At 39.0% G+C, this 21,673-nt stretch overlaps 1 protein-coding gene across 2 annotated transcripts; it reads right to left on the bottom strand.

Annotated features, from left to right (window-relative positions):
- Positions 1-2,800: 2,800 nt before the first annotated feature.
- LOC131458053 (flotillin-2a) lies at positions 2,801-21,673 on the bottom strand. 2 transcript variants are annotated; one of them, XM_058626725.1, is made up of 11 exons: positions 21,324-21,673; positions 18,138-18,219; positions 14,405-14,495; positions 10,650-10,773; positions 9,938-10,056; positions 9,698-9,811; positions 9,445-9,564; positions 9,148-9,362; positions 8,658-8,841; positions 7,801-7,950; positions 2,801-6,210 (listed from the first exon to the last, which is right to left on the bottom strand). In XM_058626725.1, exons 1-11 carry the CDS (start codon positions 21,370-21,372, stop codon positions 6,160-6,162), a joined length of 1,299 nt encoding a protein of 432 aa, XP_058482708.1. In that variant the 5' UTR covers positions 21,373-21,673; the 3' UTR covers positions 2,801-6,159. The 2 variants fall into 2 exon arrangements, with proteins under 2 accessions (XP_058482708.1, XP_058482707.1); XM_058626724.1 differs by lacking the exon at positions 14,405-14,495 and adding an exon at positions 13,822-13,912 and having other exon boundaries at positions 21,324-21,666.

Here is a 21,673-nt window from a genome sequence, read left to right on the forward strand (position 1 = left end):
TAGAAAATTCCATGGCGAAATTTCGTGCCTGCTTCTTGCGGCCAATTTGGGTGGATTGTACCTTTAAAACTACTCCTAAAACTTGTACAATGTACATTTTATGTCAGATGTATTTTTGATACTGAAGTACAGTAAATATCATATACTTTTACTTTTTAAGTAATGTAAAAGGTGAATTCAACTTCTACCAAAGTAATAGGGATAATAAAGTACTTTACCAGACCTACCAAAATTCTGGTAATGTACTTTTTTTTTTTAAACTTTTACTGTAGTATCCCTAGAAAATGTATTCTATACCTCAGGAGAATGAACAGAGGTGGAATTCTTCCAACATTTACTGAAATATCAAAGAGTAACTTTATAATAATGTGCTTTTTGCTTCGCATAAGAGGAACTACCAGCTACTTCACAGGTTAATGGGTGAATGGCAAAACTGTAGCGTGAAGCAGCCTTGAGTGGTCATCAAGATGAGCAAAGTGCTATATAAATACAGACCATGTACATTATCTTATTGAATCTTATTGAATACAGTGCAGTGTTACAGATAAAAGCATTGGTTTGACAAAGGTCAAAGCAAAAACTGGGTTGTTGCGTTTCAAAAAAAAAAAAAAACGTAACGTAGATTAACGACGTTAATGAACTCACCCCATAGGAAGATAGAAGGGTAGGTTCGGGGTGCTTTACTTTCATCAATGGTCATGTTGTCATCTCAGAAGTAATTACTGTCTGTACGCCTCATGGTGTCCAGTTATTCTCATTATAACGAACAGGACTGGACCCAGATGCAATACCGTGGTAAGTAACAGTCTTTATTTGCACACGGAACAAACAATGCTCCTCAATTATGCGTAAAAACGCAGGCGCGGGGTCAACGTGGACAACTGGACACTGACTGGAGTCACAGAGGCACACACGTGCAGAGTAATCCACAGAAAGACGACCAGAGTCACTTGAAGCATTCACATGCATATAAATCCACTGGTCAGGAAAAGTTAATCACCAGTCGGAGAGGCTAGCTCAAGAACTGTGTTTAATTTAGTGACGGACGGAGACGAACTCACACTAGACAAACGAAGGAGGAGCAATTATATACACTGAGGAATTAGGGAGACGACGGACAGCTGTGTGGAACAAGACACAGGTGAAACGGGATAGGTAATCACAGAGGGGAGAAGTAAAGGGCAAACAGACAAGGGACAAAAAAGACTTCAAAATAAGAGGGAATTACACAATAAAATGACATTGACAACGGAACATGACACTCATGTCCTGCCACTCTCTTTCGGCCGCTAAATAATCCATCTGTTTGTGTATAAACTCTGGAGAAAGTCCGGTAGTTTGAATGCTAACGCATTAGCATGAAGTCCGTTAGCGCTTTAGCATAACATAGCATAGCAGAAGTGAGATCAGTGTTAGCATGACCAGAAGCCTCTGTTTTCGTTGAGTACAGCCAAATATTTGTGCTGTAACAGCCACGGGTTAGTTCCTCTGCAATGTGTTTGTCCTTGTCCAGCAACAGTCCCAGTGAGGATCCAGCTACATATTAAGTAGCCATGTGTTTCCTCTGTGAGGAGCAGCTGATTGGCCGAAAAAAACAACAAAAGCACTGGAATGTGATATGCCATTCATGGTGATCAAACAATCCTAATTCAAATACAAAGTTAATGGTTTTAAGACCCACAATACTGTGATTTAAGCATGTAGTGGCTTATTCGAAACCTCTCGGTTTGCACTGGGCCGACTTGTTGCTTCTTTTGCCGTGGCGGGTCATGGCAGATTATGACAGGTTTTGCATCTGAGATGAAATGAAACAATGCTAAGACTTTTATAATTGTAAAATATGTTTGAACAGTGTGTTTCACATTATCAGGGCATCCAATGTTTTTTATTCAAGGTAGTTTATCACTTTGATCATCATGTTAACCATAATCATTATTATTATCATGGTATAACATAACATTAAGTTTAAGTTTGATTGTTCTTCAGTGCAGTCATGTTTAGAAAGTTGTAATTACATTATACTTTGGATAATATTTAGTAGTATGAGGTTATTACTGGATTTTTTTTTACGTTTAATATGTATAAAGAAGAGAAGTCTAAGTTTGTTGCAGCAGAGTCTCTCCTCTCAGAGGGCTTGACTGCCCTCTACAGGCTGCATATGAAATGGTGGTGCAGTTGGATTTGGACACATAATTCCTTTCAAAATAATTTATTAAGTCCATTAAATACAAAAAAAGGTGATCCAATGGTCGATTTAAACTAGAAAAAAAACCTTAAACTTTAGCCCATTACCAAAAGCTGACCGGTCTTATTAACTTTGACCCATCTCACGTCACAGACGGGCTTGTGATGAACATGCAAAATACATAACCACAAAAAATAATTGTATAAATTATATAAAAGAATTAAAGATTCAAACAAAAAGTAAGAAATGACCATAACATTCATCAGGACCATGTTTCAGTCCCCATGATGACAACTGGTCCTGGGCAAGTTCAGTGTTCAGAAAAAGTCCTTAAGTCCAAAAACATGTAGACATTAATTGGACACATTTAGTGAGACATGAACTGACAAATATTTTATTAAGTGAGTCTTTTCAGTGTTTTTTTCCCACCATGTTTTCACTGAGCTCCTCAGCACAGGATGTGTGCAGAGTGCACTGACTCATCGTACAAACACATTTCATTTACTGTAAACAAAATCTCAAGTGTTAAGTTCACATTGCCTCCGAAGCTAAGATGCTTTTCAAACACAGCCTGCCCAAATTCATATGTAACAGACACACACGCCGAGGCCAACGGGAAGTGGTATAGCATTTATTATATGACTAGGTACAGTACGACACATAATAACACATGCTGAAAAGTCATGCCGGGTCAGTTTTACAAAGTTTCACATGGTGAGCCACACGATAATGACACAATACGAGATTACACACTGTTTGTCAATGATAGAAGACGTAGACTAAAGGAGGCTGGAGTTATGGCGAAGGTCTGAAGTGCATGGACTTTATCCACACCCCGCTCTCGAATGCTACTAGGACTAACAGGAAGTTGCCATTATTGTGATTAGACAGTCAGGGAAAAAGTAGTTTTGGCACATAATATAATGGCCATAAAACTATAACCCAAGAATTAATGATCTGAGGGATCCACATTCTGCAGAGGGAAGCTGTTAAAGGCTAAATCTTTACTTGCCATCTATGTACTGTATATAAATATATATATATATATATGTATATGTATATATGCGAATGTGTTTTCTTGTACATCGGTAGTACTGAATGTCACAGAGCACATAAAAGACAAACAGAAGAGGGAAACTTACAGTTTAAGTACTATGTAAGTATAAAGTTCACATATTCTACAAGTCAATTCTACGTCCTGCAGTAAATTCTTCATAGCACGTCACTATTTCCACATGTATCATTGATAATTAAACTGCACATTTAAGTATTAGTGAGTTTCACACCACACAACAAAGGCACCGTGTATACAAATAAAAAAAAAAAGAGACAAAAATGCTTTTCTCCATTAAAGTAACTTTGCTAAATTGAGGTTCTTCCATGTGTGTTTTTAAGTCTTAAAACATGGGACTGCGAAACAATGGTGAAGCCATTCCGGTATGCGTGTGTGGTTTCATGTTGATGTTTGAGTAAAGCAGAGATATGTCACTCATCTACTGTGCAGTGTTACAAAGTTGTTTCTCTCTCACACACACAGAGCCTCAGCAGAGAAGTGTGTAGTGAACGAGTGTAGAAATCTGCCAGGCTGCACTGAGTCGTCACAGTGTGAGGAGATGGGGAAAGTGAATCCATGGTCAGGTGTCAGGTTTGAGTCAGTAATGATTTTAGATGATAACTCCTCAAGTGTTGAAAAATACTGGCCATATCTAGTCACGGGTAAAAAAAAAAAACAGTTGCAGCACAAACACACACAAGAATGTGGAGGGGGACTGTAAACAGACATTCAATGAGATTTGACTCTGACCAAAGAAAGCCAAAAGCCTGGATGTTTATTTCACAGAAAAAAAGAAAATGGTGCGATTATGATAGCTAAAAATGGTCAATTACATTAAAACAAATTATTTAAAAAAGGCTCACAGGCTCTGACAAGTGGTTTATGAACATTCACACATGTTAAAAGAAAAGTAAAATTAAAAAAGACACATTGGATAGTTTGGCAAAACAACAAAAACATGGAATTGATATTTGTAACAGCCAGCATCAAAAGGCTCATTCTACACACACACGTGATTTGACATCCTCCTGAGATGCTGCCATCTAGAGGCTGAAACTCACAACTTGTTTCACACTGTCATCACACATCACAAGTGATCATGGAACACTGACCATTGAATTTTTTTTTTTTTTTTTTACTGGCGTTTATTTACCTTAAATCTGATTTATAACTGTAACGATACTGACAAGGTCATTAGAAGAAAAGAAGATTAGAGTTAATTCTTTACTTGTGTGGAGCAGTAGTCACTCGTTTCACCCGTTTCTCCCAAATAAAACGTTCACATTACATTCGCCAAATCCAGAACCACACGAGCACAAACGCTCTGTGTGGTGTAAGCAACCTCAACACATGCTGATTCTCCCTATTCTCACTGACTGTAGCTCCTGCATGTGATGTGGTCAGACGTGCAAAACACAGTGGCAAATTTCAAGACACAAGACGTCACTTTTATGCCATAAAATGACTTCATGGTGTGGGTGTTATTCTTTAAAATGACAACATATGTACACAGTCAGCAAACGTAAATTGTGACTTCATCTGAGGATGACTGACTCTGACTCAGGGAGGAAAGTAAGAGAGGAGTAATCAGTGGATTAAAGCTCAGACCCTGCATCTACCATGTGCTACTTGAGGTAATAGGGAAATGTTCAGTTAGCCTGGCAGGCTTCCTGTGTGTCTCTGTTAAGGCTAATCTTTTTTAAAGTATGGCTTTGTGTTATATGTTCTGTCTGCCTTTGTGTCCGAACGTGACAAAAGTAAAGAGTAACCACGTGTTAGTAAAAGCAGATGTTAAAGAAAAAAGAGAGCAAAAATACTTAAATATCTGTCTATAACAGTGGAGAATTCACTCTGATAGAAATCCAACTAAAGCCAAACCACTGTCCTAAAGGTCTGGGCACTTGAGTGATGAACAGGCACTGCACATCAGAACGAGAACACAGGCAACGCGACCATGAACGTCCAAACCACTCAAAACTCTGACGTTGTAAGGTCTCTCTGAGTTAGAGGTAAGTCTAAGATAGAAAACTATTTTAACGGATAATAAAATTCACCCAACTTCACCCTGTGCTCAGTCTGCACCGAGCCACTTCACTCAGAGCATTAGATGAATCACTCTTTAATGAAGAGTAAGGAGCTGGCACACTTTAGTCTAACTCTACTCTAATGTAATGAAAAGTCATGTTAACTGACCGGGAAGCTGAGCATCCACACTCCAGACAGAAATTTGGACCGATCCGGAGAAGAATACAGTATTCTGATTTCTCCTTAATATTACCCAGCTACTTTCATTGTCTCTCTCTGTGTGTGTGTGTGTGTGTGTGTGTGTGTGGACACCCCCCCCCCACTGTAACAGGAACTACCACAGAGGTGGTTTTTGCATACTTTGGCAAGGTTTTTTACGGACGTATGTGGAAAGATTGATTAGAAAGTAATAATATAGTTATAGCTACTGATTGTTACTAGGTCTGAACACTAACTTGTTGGCAGGACTTACAGCTGGTGTGATCCCACTTCCAAATGAAGACTGCGGTGTTTTTTCCTTCACTAAATGACATTTAACACTACAGCATTCAAAAGAGCCAATGTCCAAACCCTGCTTTGGATTACTTGTCGGACTGAACACGATTGCAGCATTTAATTCTGGCTAACTAGAACAGTGTGATAAAAATCAATATGTCTTCGACTACAACTAAAACAACAAGAGATACATAAAGTCTGGTCCTTTAGAAGCGAGGCTCCAGCTTGTTTTCATTTAGAAAATTAAAAATCTCTGAAAAACACAAAACCTGTCTGAGTTGGTGTCAAGTACTCATGGTCGAAGGCAGTTGCATAAGGGGGCCAGAGACTTATAAAACTGTTTTCATGCTTGAGGCAGATATATGTCGGATTCAGAGTAATGAGTCTCTGGCTTAATTCATCAAATGGCTGTTTGGCACTGTGGGTTGATCATCTTCTGGAGCAGAGGGATCTGTGGGATGAGAGGAAAGACTGATAAAGCCCAAGTGTTCAGCACTGGCTGTAGAAGAAATGATTCCGTTACAGACTTTTTCCAATTCAAAATAATATCTTTCTGAAGAAAATGTGAGTGATTTTTGCAAAGTAAAGAGTAGGACATATTAAATATTCGATTACATATCACTGGGTTCAGTATGAAGAATAATCTTTAAAGAGTCAGCACCATCTAAAGGCCCTGGTATTTTTCCGCGCACAGCGAGGTATTCCCTGGTATAATCACAATCACCCGGACATGTTGGGTTTGAGCGGCTCACAGGTGAAAGACACGTTGGGCAGGGGTGTCAGCTGGTTCGAGGGTCGCCAGGTCGAGGCTCAGCTGACTATCCTTGGCGACTACTTCTTTCTGTTGTGGAAATAGTTTTTCTGCTTGGTGAGCGGGGCTTATACGCCACCTACCAGTGAGGCGGAAATTCTGTTCGTGCATGTGCTGTCCATGCGCACCCAACACGCCCTTTGCACGTGGTACCAAAATCTGAGCTACACGCGCAAGCGCCGTGCATGACACATCATATGCATGGTGTGCGTTGGGAAGAATATCAGTGCCTTAAAGGACTTGGTCCGACCAAAAAAGACCAAAATAAAAACAAAAAAATGAGTAGTATGACCCCGTTTATACCTCATATTAACATCTGTCCTGGGAGAAACTCATATGTGGACAGTGTTGAGTTGGATGAGTCTCTTGTGATCAATTCTCACTTCCTTGTGCAGTGTGCACACTGATGTCTTTTGTCCCTTCTGTTTAACAAGTTTGGCTGTACAGATGTGTCTCTTGTCAGTGCAGCTGTGTGTGCACGTCTGTGTCTGAACAAATGACCAATAGAGAGAGAAATAAGAGTCGAGAAGAGTAAATCAAAGCACCAACTCCTGCTGCTCTTACATTTTAACCGTTAAGGTTTGGCTACAAACAAATTAGCGTATGAGCCCAGAAAAAGTGTCAAAAAGACTTTCTGTTACACTATGACATGGCAGCGGGTCAGAGGACATCACCTGAGCAGGTTTTGTAAGTGTCCTGATGATGGATTTTCGCTCACAAATATAAATATAAATGCATTTGAAGATGCATTGGGTGTGTTCACACCTAAACTTCACTCAGGACAGATTTTAATGCCAGGTCTGAAAGGAGACTAAAAGCACGTGTTGACTAATTTGGGACCTCAAATTTAAATATAATAAGTATTAATTACAGCCTCTCTAGTGCTTCAAACAAGAAAATAGTAACTTTAAGTTTATCCAAATCTCAAGAAAAAATGAAATGAACTTGTTTTAAAAATACTGAAATGGTTTTTAGTTATTCAGGAAGCAGCTGAAAACACAACATGGACATATCATTAAGTCGTTATGGTTACAATGTTAGCAAACCGTTGCCTTTTTCAATTATCTGCACTAATGTTCTAAGTCTTGTAAGGAAATTCCCTGATGAGGGGAATAAAAGCCAACAAAATGGGGTAGTGGCTTGGCAAGATGGAAAATTGTTGGACACCAGAGGGGGTTTGTGTTCGAAGAGGAGGCTAATGAGACTCAGAATATTAGCATTTTCGCTCACCTTAGTCAGATCCACTCCAGTGAGGGCGTTGACAGAGACGGGGAGCTCAGCTAACAAACGGGTCACCTCTCCAGTCACACGGCTGGAATCTCCACTCAAAATGACAATCTCGTTGGTCTTGGCCAGAGGTGCAGCCACCTTAGCGGCAATCTGAAATAAACAAGAAAAAAAACAGTAAGCATGCGTTCATTAATTCACAGACAAAACACAGGTCCGTGCTTCATCATCTACAAATCAAGGACGCCTTGAGCCTGACACTGTAGGGCAGGGGTGAGCAACATTTGCCCACAGGGCAAGCAAAGGGCCACAAAAACAAGGTTTTAAAGAAATAATAATCATTAAACCATTTTTACAGTATATTCAACCTGCATAACATTTACTTTTCAAAAGTAAAAATGCTGTAATGTCCTTTCTTGTGATTATTTCAAAATAAAGGTCTGGGTGTTTTTTACGAGTTAAATGCTACTAATGTGAAAGTGTGAAACTGATGTTCGGTCTGTATTTACAGGAACTTTGCATGGTGCTCCACAGATCCTGAGCATTGCCTCTTCACGTGTCTCACCATATCACATTTTGAACTAATTTTGGTTAAAAACGCAACATTCCAAGGTAACTTTTTTGTTTCCGAATGTGCTCATCTTAGCTCTGATTCTGTCATCACATCAACTGCTAATATCACAACGTCGATCCTTCACTTAAGCACCCATGTGTGCTGTAAGGGATATGTTATGTGAGTGAAATGCAAACTCAATCACAAAAAAAACCTGTACAATCCCTTTAATGTTGCAGAGCAAACTTTCCAAATAATGGTCATAATGCGTCTTAAAACCTGCGGCGTGTACATGTGTGACACAGACCTTGGGCAGAGCCTCCAGGACCAGAGCTGTCTTGGCAGCCTCTCCATACTGTTGGTAGGCCTCAGCTTTCAGCCTCATTTTCTCAGCCTCTGCCTTTCCCACTGCCTCAATGGAGGAGGCCTCGGCCTCACCGACGCAGCGGATCTTCTCGGCCTCTGCCTGCGCCGTGAGCACCTTCTTTGTCCTGGTGTTGATTTAGAGAAGCATCAAAAGAATTGTTAATGTTTACATGTAGGAGCAGGAGATCGTCAAAAGTACTACAACACATGAAATGAGCCAGCTTTTTAATAGCTCTACCAAAGACTCTTCTGATAAACAGTTTATCTAAGGCAGATGTGAGGAAAAATAATACCTGGTTTATGAAAATTACTATTGACTGTTGCAATGGAAACAAGTCATTTACTAACAGAAACATTACACATAAATGACTAGTTGGAAAATGATGTTCTGTGGCGTGAACTTAGGGGAGCAAACTGTGGGATCCACTCACTTATGTCCCTCAGCCAGCTGCTGCATCTTGTAGGCTTCAGCCTCAGCAGGTCTCTTCACAGTAGCAATGAGCTCCTTGTCAGTACGATCAATCTCCTTCTCCTCAATGGTGATCTGCTTCTTCCTCTGCACCACCTCGATTTCGATCTCCTCCAGACGGATCTTCTGCTGCTCTTTGGCCGCCTGCAGCTCGTATGCCAGCTGAGCCTCTGCTTTCTAGTGGAAGCAGGACATTTCATTGTTTCACTGCTCTAATGTTTGATAATGGACTACATATTGAGGATTCTATCTATTATACCTTCGTGTTCACTTCCTGGTTGAAGGCAGCTTTCTGCATTTCCAGCTCTCGTTTGGAGTCTGCCATTTTTGTGTCAGCTAAGAACTTAATGTCCATCATTTCTTTCTTACACTCAGCTTCCTGTAAGAGACACAGTAATAACAGGGGGATGGGTTAGGAAATGCTGTTGCTTTCCTAATGCAACGGCTAGAGAAATGATGTGCTTTAATTGCTCATGTTTTTAGATTTGATTTCCTCTTGAAGCTCATCTTACCCTGATGCCGGCATCTCTCTCTGCCTCTGCCACTCCAATGTCTGCATCCCTCTTCACGGCAGCTGTCTGAGTTTTACCCAGTGAGCTCAGGTACTCCACTTTATCATAGACATCCTATCAGAAACACCAATGTGGGCATACAGTACAGTAAGTTATTAAGTTATTAGGTGTTAAACTGCAACAGGAAGTAGATATTGCGATAATAAACGCATAATGATGTCCAGTTTTCATTTCTCACACCTTGATGGTGAAGCTGAGGATCTCGATGCCCATGCGACCGACATCAGGTGAGGCCACCTCTCTCACCAGGGCAGCAAATTTGTCTCTGTCTTGGTAAATCTGCTCAACAGTGAGGGTACCTAACAGATGGAAACTGTGGTTAGAGCCTTCAAATCTAAACGGCTACTTCTACAATCACTGTTATATAATAGGCTTTAATTAAGAACTGAACACAGGGACGAAGACGGCCACGACATCAACACAACAACAGGAGCAAATGAAGCTGATGGTCTTTTGCACAGTACTGTACGGCGTAAGTCATCATTGTCTTAATCCCTACTATCCATTTCATCTATCGTATAAAGTTCTCCATTGTGTACATTAGCAGCACATAACATTGTTTTCTAACATAACGTACATATTCAGTGCTGTTCCATCTCCATTGTGCTTAATTGTCATTGATCAATTGACTGCTCCATGTTCTTATTTGCCTTTTCAATGAACCACACCTTTTTTATGAGTAATAAGAACAGCAAACAAACATGGGGACATGGGAGTTAAAAAGTCAAAAGTTATTTTACTGCTGGTTCTTTCAATTTTGCATAGTACAATCTGTCTTTCTCACGACTTAACCAGGATATGCACAGCTTTTTACACTAGACAGAATGCTTACCTCTGTTGGGGAAAAAAAACCCAACAAAAACAACAATCACATGAACAAGGAGACACTGACCAAGGATGGCACGCAGGTGACCCTCGAGAGTCTGCAGGATGACACTTTTGATCTCTACGACTGTCTTTCCCAGGAATTGTTCGCAGGCATAGCCCAGCAGTTCATTCTCTGTCATCACCTTCACCTGGTGCCAACATGGACAAAGATCGTCAGCTGAACACACAGAAACAAACACAGGCACAAAACAAGCACAAATACAGGCGCACACAGGTGTGGCACACATCAAATCATGATGTATGACGTATACTAATCAGTTATCACACATTGAAGCAATGCTAATGTTAAAAAATGTCTCAAAACTTATGCTCGTTGCTGTTGTTTTGGTAAAATTATGCACACTGTGATGAACCTCTTAATTTTCAATATTAATGAATAGAAAATGCTTTATTAAAGCAGCAGCCTACTGCACGCCATGTTCTGAGGATGGAGGGATCATCACTCCACAATTGTTTTATTAACAGTCGACATCTTTGATTAAGTGGTAGAGGTAGTTGGTTGTATGACTAGTGACGAGTGACGAGTTTCCATAGTATGAAGCAATAAAGGAGTATTTCTACTCTACTTTAAATTGGGATGCTAGTAACCCCCAATTCTGACATGGAGTGCAATGTATATGGCTGACTGGGTAGCTCAATAGTACAGTGAATGTTAGCATTATTTTTGTACTCATCACAGTGGCTGTTGTCACATAGTTAAAGTGGACAACAGAATCAATATTAGCAGATGCAGACACAAATTTGACTTCGAACCTTTCTTTTTTGGTGATAATAAGCAAGGCATGTACTATACATACAAACCATTTTAATTTAACACGGCTCAAACGCAGGGATATAGAAAAAGAGATCAATACACCATCTAAAATCTGTTTAAATTAAAGACAACAATTTCAGAGGCAACATCATCATTAAAATAAAATAAATCATCATGGCAATGTATTCAGGTTCACAAGATACACACAGGGGCATTCAGTGACAGTACACGAGCTAACTTAAACAAGAAATGAAAAATGTAAGACAGAAGGTTCTTGAGATATGTACTCCACTGGAGCTGTAAGAAGAAAGAGAATGAGCTGGGTCCTTAGGTGAGTGGTCTGCACATGGTTTACATTTGCAACATGCACTCAACAACACAATGTCAAGGGAAATGGCCATCATTCACCAGACACATTTTTACACAACAGAAAAGGCTGCAAACCAGCCACACGACCTCACACAGGCCAGCAGGGGGAGCCATAATGTGGCTGAGAATGTGTACAATAGTGGTGTTAGGCCCTTTACTGTGATCTGCTACTGCAACCCCCACCCATTCTACTTAAGGCACCACCCTTCCTCCTGCCACATCCAAACTCACTGCAACACTGATAAAGGAAATAATAATAAAATATGACAGAAAAGAACAGCAGTAGTGTTTCCTTGCAAATGTTTATGAAACTCTACTGTTCCTTAAAGGCCAGGACATTTTTAGAGGTGTCTGACTGAAAATATCCATCTTACATTTATTTGAAAGAAATATAATTCATTTATTAGCAAGAGTAACTTACATCTTACTTCTACTTTCACATTCTTCGGCTCAATGCCTTGCTCTGAACCTGAATAATTGTGTGCTCTTAATTTAAGAAAGAAGTTCAACCCCTGTTGCCATGGGACACACATACCATAATGGCTGTGGCTTAGGTTGGACCAATCAAACAGTGGCATGATGAGCCTTTCTGTGAAGTGAACTGTGTGAGAGTGAGGGGCTGTTTAGCTCCAAACAGTAGGCTCATTGTCAGCATGCATGTAGGAAAACTCAGAGTAAAGGAACACTGGCAAGTCTGCGGCTAAAATACAGAAGTGATCATGAGGAATCATGTTTAAAGTGCAAAAAATACAACACTAGCATGCCGACCTCAAAGGGAACTGAATAACCACAGGATATCATTTAAAATGGAAATGCAGAAAAAAAGAGGTATATTATTTTACAAATTGTTTAAGAGAATATCCACCAGAAAAAAAAGTCCCTTTTTTCTACTCAGTCAGCACTAATCAGTATTTGTACAGAACATCGACTGTGAAAGTGAATCAGTTTGCTGTTCAACTGCTATTTGTAGCCGTTTGTGTTGATTTTCTTTGACCATCTTTGTTATAGCTCACCAAAAGAAAGGTTTATTCTGTCTCTAACATAGAAGGAGACTATTACCAAACACCATTTTCTTGTTGTCTTGGTTCACTCACTGCAACAGAACAACAATCACTTAGAAAGAAAACAGTGGATGAGTGGAAATTACAGACATTACTTCTTTAGCTTGCCTGTAATTTCCCCCCCACCAATCACTGTTCTTGCAGCTACCATGCCTCCCCTTGGTAACTGTGTAGAGCAAGGCTGTCAGGCAAACATGTAGTTCCAGTTTAGAAAAGGAACTAATGTAGCCAACAGCATTGCTATGGCACATGCTAGTGAACAACTATGACTTCCACTACAAATAAATAAAATCTGCTGGGGACATGCACCTGCAGTGAGGCCAGATGTTAGGGCATGATGCACATTACACTGTCAGTAATGAATGCAGACATTTGTAAGGAATTGGCAGGTGTGTGTTAAAGACAATTTTTGTCAAATTATTTTCACAAATATAATGGATAAATGGATAAAACACTTTGCATCATGCTTTTATTGTATATGTAGATACTATATATATAACATTTTGTGGATTTTATTTCAAGGTGGATTTTCTCTTTACAGTTTACAGTTGTCAGACTTCATTTTGGCTGGGATACAATCTGAAGCTGTGATACAAATATGGCTCTTAAGAGAATCCTTTACCTGTCACACAGAGACAACATTTATTCAAAGACTAAAAGAATAACACTGTATCACAAAACACATGAGCTGTATGGTCTCTTTGAAATTAATAACGAGTGGTGTTTTTGACACAGTGCTACTCTTAATCTACAGCTTGGAAAATATTCTTAACTTGGAAAATTCTGCCCATATTAGGAAAAATCATGCATAATAAAATTTGACCCAAAATATGTGTTTATCTGCACACTTCTTGACCAAAGACACATGTGGAGCCCTCTGTATGAAATCGCACCTCTGCTGTGATTATGGGGTGATGCCAGAGAAAAGAAGATGGTGGGGGAAGGGTAAGTGGAGTCTGAACTGGCATTCCCAGAAAAGTGTGGTGAATTACCTGAGCCACCCCAGTGACAGTAAGAGCTACACCCTCCGCTGTCTCTACATCCTCACACTTGGGCTGCAGGGTCATAATCTCAAGCGTTATCCTGTGAAGAATGTGGAAAAATATAAAATAAAAATTGACATGTTCGGAGGGAAAGCAAATGAAGGGAAGGGCCTGAACACAAGGAAAAGAACAGGACAAAGTGAAACCATTCACCCAAGGACTCCAGATCACTAACAACGGAGCAAAATGAAATGCTGCCCACGACCCAATCTCATAGAAGCTTCCGTTGAGGTTATTTTCAAATGAAACTACAATCAAATAATGTATACTGCTTTTAGCATTGAGTTCCTTAAATCTTTTTGCAGCATTCATTGGTGACCCCGTTGCCATTAGTAACTCAGAGTTCAGCTTTATGGCATGTTTGTGGCAGCCGATTGCCTCCTTTTGACTGCAGAAGAAAAAAGCAATGAAGATGAGAAAACTCACAAACACAGAGACAGTGTTAGCTTATTAGCGGAACCATTTTCCTCTGCCCTCCTTGGTCTCGAGCACCAGTCACTGCTTTTTTCAAGGGTCTTTTGAAATGCATTACCTGAGCCACCCCTGTCACATCCAGGGGCACGCCCTCCGAGGTTTCGATATTCTCACAGCGACAGAGGATGGTCATAACCTCCAGAGACATTCTACGCAGGCAGGCAGGCAGCGGGAATAGCGGGGGCAAAACAGTGAGTTGAACAACAGCTGTTAGGAATGTCAGTTACCATGAAGAAGAAAATGTGAGAGAGAGGGGGCAAAAGACAAAACCTGACTTAATGTTTCACTGTTTTTTAGCCCTTGAGGCTATTTTGTGTGTAAACATTATGCTGCTGACAGAAAAGTAGACATGTCAGAGCCCTACAGCTAATCTTACCTTTGGTTAAAAAACGTTTAAAAGAAACATGGACATGGAGTAATATCAATAGATAAAAACTCAAGTCTGTGTTGACAAGACCCTTCAGATCCCAGTGACTCCAAGATTACATTTGTATGGAGATTAAACAGGAATGTCCTTTACAAACAATCAAATTCTCAGTTTCAAATACGCTCTGGCTGAACTGTTTATGTGAGGTCATGCTTGGAGCTAACAGCCAGAGCTGTTCCTTTATAATAAACCCTGATTTGTTCTGTGGGTTTCAGAGACAAAGATATGGGACACCGACTGCTGCAACAATTGGAGAGAAACCGCTCTGGATAAAAGCTCCGCCTCCCCTTCCTTTCCAGAAGAAATGGATCAATGACTCACAGGCCTGGACATTAACATGATTACTGCAGCACGAGCGGGAAGCTACACTCCTTCCTCCTGTCTTTATGATGCTGTCTAGCTAGTGGCTCATGCACACAGGGCTTTCAGCTCAAATGGTTGCTACTCTGAAGAGAAACAAGAACATCTCTCCTGTTTATATCATCCAAGAAAGCAGCTAACATGTTGAACAAAAACTACACATGTTCAGCTCGCCCGAAATGGTGATTTATCTAGTCCTACATCTATTTTGTTTTGTTGTCATGGTCTACACTAACTTTTCCAAGCAGCTAAATACAAGAGAACAGCACTTAATGGAAATCTTTAACATGAAGGACAAACAGTCGTGCTGAGACAGACCGACACCAGACGGAGCAAAGCAGGTTAGTAAAGGAGATATCCTTTAAAGACAGGGTCTCCAGAGCAGGGACAAGAAAGACTTACATGGGTGAGTACACTTCACTGTACACCAACTTTCTTTTTTAAAAAATAGGTTGGGGCATTTTATTAGAGAAGACAGATGAAGCATAAGAGGGGAGCAGGAGAAACGTGAGGCAAAAGGCCACAAGTAAGAATTAAACCGTGCGACCCCAAACAATTGAGGTGAAAGTGGTTATATAACTACACTACAGAAATTAGACATAATTACGCAATATATAGTATATAGTATATGAAACGTTTTACTTCCTAAAGGCTGTATCAGTACTGGCCCAAGAACTAGTATTGATGAGGCTCTAACAATTACACATAATTCCAGACAGTTCAGTCTAAACTTGTGATCACGTCATGAAAATTGATTGACAGGCGAGAGTCAGTCAATGAATTTAACTGTATACAAACAGTGAACACATTTTAAAGGTGACCTGAAGCTCCAGTGGGTTAATGGTCAAACAGAGTCAGTTTTTTCGTTACAGAACCAGACTTAAAATGACACACAATCTTTTTGTTTTCTGATTTCAAGCTTGAAAGGAGAATGATACAAGGACAGTTATTATTCATTATATTTTCGAATGGTATTATACACCTTTTATTCATTTTCCCTTTTCAGTTCTTTTTGCACGGTCCTTTCAATATTTTGTTTGTTAACTTTCATTGACCTCAGTAGTATGTACCATGTCTTTATTTTTACAGTTTTATCTGAATCTGAAATAAAATCAGTAGACGGTGACGAGCTCCCGTGTTTACACATCTGCTAAAAATGTGCCTTTAATATCAATGTTTGAGTCAATTAACCTCACCTATCTTATTCTTCAATTGATTATTTAAGGGTAGGAAAGAAAGAACAGTGTACCTCCTTTTTAATGGACTTTTAGAACTTAAGAAATTAAGTGTAATGGTAAACTAAATTGCTGTTTTATGCTGCATTATCATATTTTATGCTTAATTTTAGTCTAACCTTGTTTTCTTTCTCTTTCCATTTTTCTTTACTCTTTAAATAATAATTGTATTATTGAGTCGTAATTGAGTAAGAGTCCCTGTTTATGAAATAAAGTTGCCTTGCCTAATGTAAAACATCCACAAATATTATGTAAACATAAAACATGAAAATCAAAATGACCAAAGTGAAGAATAATTTACTCTCAAATTCTTAAAAATAAGTAAAAGCATAATTCTTTCAACCGGTTATCTTTTAACAAAAAAATAAAAAAACACTAAAACTGCTTTAGCAAACATCTTTTAAAGAATTCAATTTTAAATTTGGACTATGGAGCATGCAGTTTATGTTGGGATGTGGGTATACACAGTCAGATCTTCATGGATCAGTTCAGTCGTTGGCTCAGTTTTTTATTTGATCTGTTACCAATAAAAACAAACTGAATACCGCCAGCCTGATCTTGACATTCCATATAATTTAAAAAAAATATGAGATATAATATCTTATGTGAATGCTGTGATGTTCAAGGCTCCTGAAGAAAATGGGAAGACTTAAGCCTCAACAAAAGCAGTGACTGATTCATTAATCTGGAGGGAGGCCAGAAAACAATAAAGTTTTCTGTAAGTAAGTAAATATGCATTTAGATTTTGAACATATACTGATATACTTATACTTAACTTAATTAACTGATGAAATAATACTGTGTCTTATAAAACATATCTAATTCATTCTTAAAAAATATTTGCTTTTATGGGGCAGAGGCCCCTGACGCTGATTCTTTCCTGGGTTAAGAATGGTTTCATAGTAAGTGAATGTGCTGGGCGGAATGACCAAAAATGTATATCACGGTATACACGCAGTTGAGCGTGTGTGCTTATGGAATTAGATTTATGTCAATATTTTCAAACAACACAAAGCAAGCAACACTTTTTAAGAAGCAAACAAACGGTAGTCACAGGCTTGGAGTTGCTGTCTGTCTGGGACCCGGATTCCAAGCCCGTGACTACTTCTGGTCCATTGAGCGGTCGCCAATCAGCGGGCAGCTTCTTAAGGCCCGCCCATGGTCAGAATCGCAAACAAAAAACCATGGCACTAAGACCAAATCAGGGAGTCCAAAGAACAAATCAGGGAGCACAAAAGAGTCGGAGCAAACAAAATTCCTATCACTGCAAACAAAAAGTGTATTTTCAAACAAATAAATAAAATACCATATGTTGCAATGATTAAATCGATATTTTATTTGCAATTTCTGTATTTTGATCTTCGTTTGCTCAATTCATAAAGTGTCGTTTGCTTCATAAAAAGTGTTGTGAAAGATTTTGTTTGAAAATATTGACACAAATCTAATTCCATAAACCCTTAGCATGTGTGGTGCAGCAATGAAAAGTGTTTTACTGCGCCATGTCCCGTTTTTCATATGCTGGTCTTGTGGTACAAAATAAATAAATACCCATTTTTCGGTATGAACCGGTATACCGCCCAGCACTCAAAGCGAATGGTGATAAGTAGGAATTTGGAGCAGAATTAAGTCTTTTTACATTTGTGGTAAGTTTGTTTTGTGAAACTACTGCAGATTCTGCATGTACTGCCTGTCTGACATCTCACTCCCCATGTCTCTAAGGGACCTTTGAGCATTTTCTCTGATCTGAAGCCAGAGCAGACATTTCTTACCTCTGGATGTCAGAGATGAGCCACCAGGCCCAGGACCAGCCTCCAACAACATACGTCTTCTGGTCTGAGCCACAGCAGCCACCTTTGGATACAGACACAGATTAATCAATGTCACATAACTGCAATCACAATACAAAAAACAGCAGTAGCCAGTTTAGATCGTATGTCTAATGTGGGGCTGGACAATAAATTAATAGCAAACGATATGTAATTTTGCTTATGTCGACATAATATTTATACACACTTTAAGATGCAACACATTACATCAATCAGCTGGTTTATTTAACTTTCACTCAGGAACAAATTTCAGTCCTAAATTAGCAAACATGTTATCATGATTATTATCGATATCAACCGATTAAAAAAATATTTTATCATGAAGACCTGTGGCTATATTGCCCTGCCCTAATTTGATGTTTCTTAATATTATTATTCACAAATTACATTACAGTATATTAGTGATTTAACTTATCAATTAACTACTTTAACAATCAATCAGTCTGAGTGAGTTTATTTAAAAAAACAAGATCTCTGATTTCAGCTTTGTAATGTGACTATATCCTTTGCTCCTGTGACAACCAACTGAATATCTGATTTGTGGACCAAAAAGAAACCATTTGAGGTGTAGGTTTATCACTGATCAATATTTTACAACATTTTCTGCCTTTCATGGATGCTTAAAAAAGCAAATTAACAGATTAATTGATTCTGAATGTCATGGTTAATTTCAGCCCTATGCATTTCCATCACCCCCCATAGGAATAATATTGTAATTTGATCAACAGTATCACTCATCGTAACACAATACTTTGTTTTCTCAAGCCAAGCTGCTGTGCTGCAATAAATGCTTCATCTTTCTTGATGTTCCTATTGACTTGGAACTTAATCAACCTTGTCAAACGGTGTGTCACATGGTTTATCTGACTGTGGAAGTTCACATGCTTTATTGCAAACCACTTGCAACATGTAGTTTACATCATATTTGAATGTTTAATCACTACTCACACTTATTTTACTGTGGGGACGTGCAGAAGCACAAACCTCAGAGGCAATGTTGAAACAAATGTAGATAGTAACAGTTTAAAATAAAGGCCAGATCTTTATAAATGAGCTGTAAGTTAGGATATATCAGTCCTACTCAGTGGCCTCAGTCTGATAGTTTGATCTCAAGTGCAAAGTGTGACATTCCCAGCTGTCACCTCTCATTGACAGACAGAGGAGGGGGAGGAGCTGGACTATCATCCATGTCCTATGAAAAAGACTCCCCTTCTGAATGGCTAAATGGCTTTAATAATCACATTGAATTAAATAAATTGTATAACTAAATTTCATGTATGCATTTTGCCTTCTTGAATCATGATACCTGGACCATAAGAATTATTACCATGAAAACACTGATAATCTAAGTTGATCTAATTTATAGATATTAGATGGAATATTTTAATAAACAAATGCAAGAGGGACAGGCATTTACTAATTAAAATGTACCTCACTGCTGCCAAATGCCATCGCTAACTGCAGTGGTAGGCAGGGAGCGTAAAGAATACTTGGAACGACACAACCATTTTAGTCACAGTTGCTCTGGTTCACCCCTGACATAACTGAGATTCCTAAGTGCATTCACTTCTTAGTGGAGGGGAGGGGCTCCATGCAAATGAATGACAATTTACATCTGCTTAAAGAAAATACCATCTTTAACTTAACTTCCTTGATGCAGGAGTTTGTTGGTCAAAAGTGAATAGGTGAAGTTACTTCACAACAGTTCAATGAACAAAAATCTGTTTTGACACAATCTGTGGTGACTGACACAGTCTTACAGATTTTTTTACAATGGAAAATCCCAAAGCTGTTTTCGTTTATAGTTCATCACTAGCACATTGATAGGAAACTGCCACAACAGATTCAGCATGCTAGCTATCATATGACCACACACCTGCCAAACCACATTAGTAAACAAAGGCAATAAACAGTGACAAAAGTCTGGTATTCCAAAACGTGTGTTCAGATCGATGGAGAATGAGTAACATGTCAAACTGTGGCGATTTATTTTTTGTTTACTTGAGTAATGACATGGAAACTACTGGTTCACCGTTTCACTGTTCATTCTCAGATGTTCTAATCACATTACAGAGAATTTTGATGGAAACCAACTCCAGAGCCAATGGGTGGAAACAAACCTTTGACACAAAGGGAGCCCTGGTCTCTGCCTTTTTATTAGGAGACCCAGAGATTAAGAACATTCCTGGGTCTTCTCTTTAAGGCATAGTTAGCATCAATAGCTCTGCCTGATTGAAACCATGACAGTTTGTCACTGTGTCCCTTGTAATACAAATAATTTAGCTATGACATTATTCATGCTGTCACAGAAAGCTATCCATCATTGTTCATTGACAGAGACGTAAAATAAACTAATTTCATAGTAGACATGGCATAATTTGTAACTTTCTTGTCATGGCTGTCTATCTAATACATTTTATTTGAATTGGGGCTGCAACTAACAATCTCGATTAATAAAGTAATCGTTTTGTCCATAAATGTTGTTGTCAGTGTTTATTAAACACTGACAACAACATTAAACATGATGATGATGTTCACAAACGTATTTAATGTACAACGCTTATTATGTCTCTACGCCTCGTTTTCTCATACAAAACAGTGCATTTTATCATAATAATTTGGACAAGTGAAAGCACTTCTGTGTGTGTTACACATTAAATAAAGTGTGAACACATGTGGAATCACAACTGACACATCCCAGCCACATCACTGAAAATAAATAACAACAGCAATGATAATAACCTGGATATGAATGTGAGGTTTATTTGTAATGAAAACAACGGGGAAGTATTTTAATGAGAAACTCATGTTGCATTGTATAGTGAACATGTGTCTATTTTGATTCGACACGACATTTCATTTTAAGAATAGTGAGTGGACGTGGACCGGTCAACCGCTGAGGCAACTCAAACATGATTTAGCGTTTGCTTATTGATATAATACATAATGTTTATATGTTTGTACATACATATATATATATATATATATATATATATATATATAGGATTAGGATTGTTATGGTAACTGCTCAGTGTGGCTTTTCTGTTGTCGTCGACTAGCACTGGCTGGGAAGGGGCCTGAGGAGCTACAAAGGGTCGTACCAAAGGAAAAAAACAGCGTTTACGTTACCTGAAACTACAAGGGCCTCGTTTGGTCCAACGGTGTGGCAGTTTCCCATTTTACCGACAGAAAGAGACTCTTACTCACGTCTGTTATGCACATACACGTGAAACACGACCTATATTCGCGACTTTGCCTCTTTTTTCCACCAAACTGTTAGATTTTCTCCACAACACTCGTAGGGTTGCTGCTCCACGCCCCTATCTACTGAGGTTTTTTTCCCAAAATGGAGTCCATCGTCAGATGCACCAAGTGAGCTGTAATGAGATAAGATGTTTCCGCTTAGCACTTTCAGAATAAAACACGTCCTGCGAACATGTGCTAGAATTATATTATTTTGAAGAATACGGTGTTATATT

The sequence above is a fragment of the Solea solea genome, chromosome 4 (assembly GCF_958295425.1).
Source record: "Solea solea chromosome 4, fSolSol10.1, whole genome shotgun sequence".
Lineage (NCBI taxonomy): Eukaryota > Metazoa > Chordata > Actinopteri > Pleuronectiformes > Soleidae > Solea > Solea solea.

Bases quoted from the DNA above. Each gene is read 5' to 3' on its own strand.
- LOC131458053 (XM_058626725.1), bottom strand. From the start codon at position 21,372: ATGGGAAACTGCCACACCGTTGGACCAAACGAGGCCCTTGTAGTTTCA. The intron at 10,774-14,404 runs GTAATGCATTTC...TGTTGGCACCAG, and splicing joins ATGTGACAGGGGTGGCTCAG to GTGAAGGTGATGACAGAGAA. The intron at 7,951-8,657 runs GTCTGTGTCACA...TGTTTATTTCAG, and splicing joins TCCTGGAGGCTCTGCCCAAG to ATTGCCGCTAAGGTGGCTGC.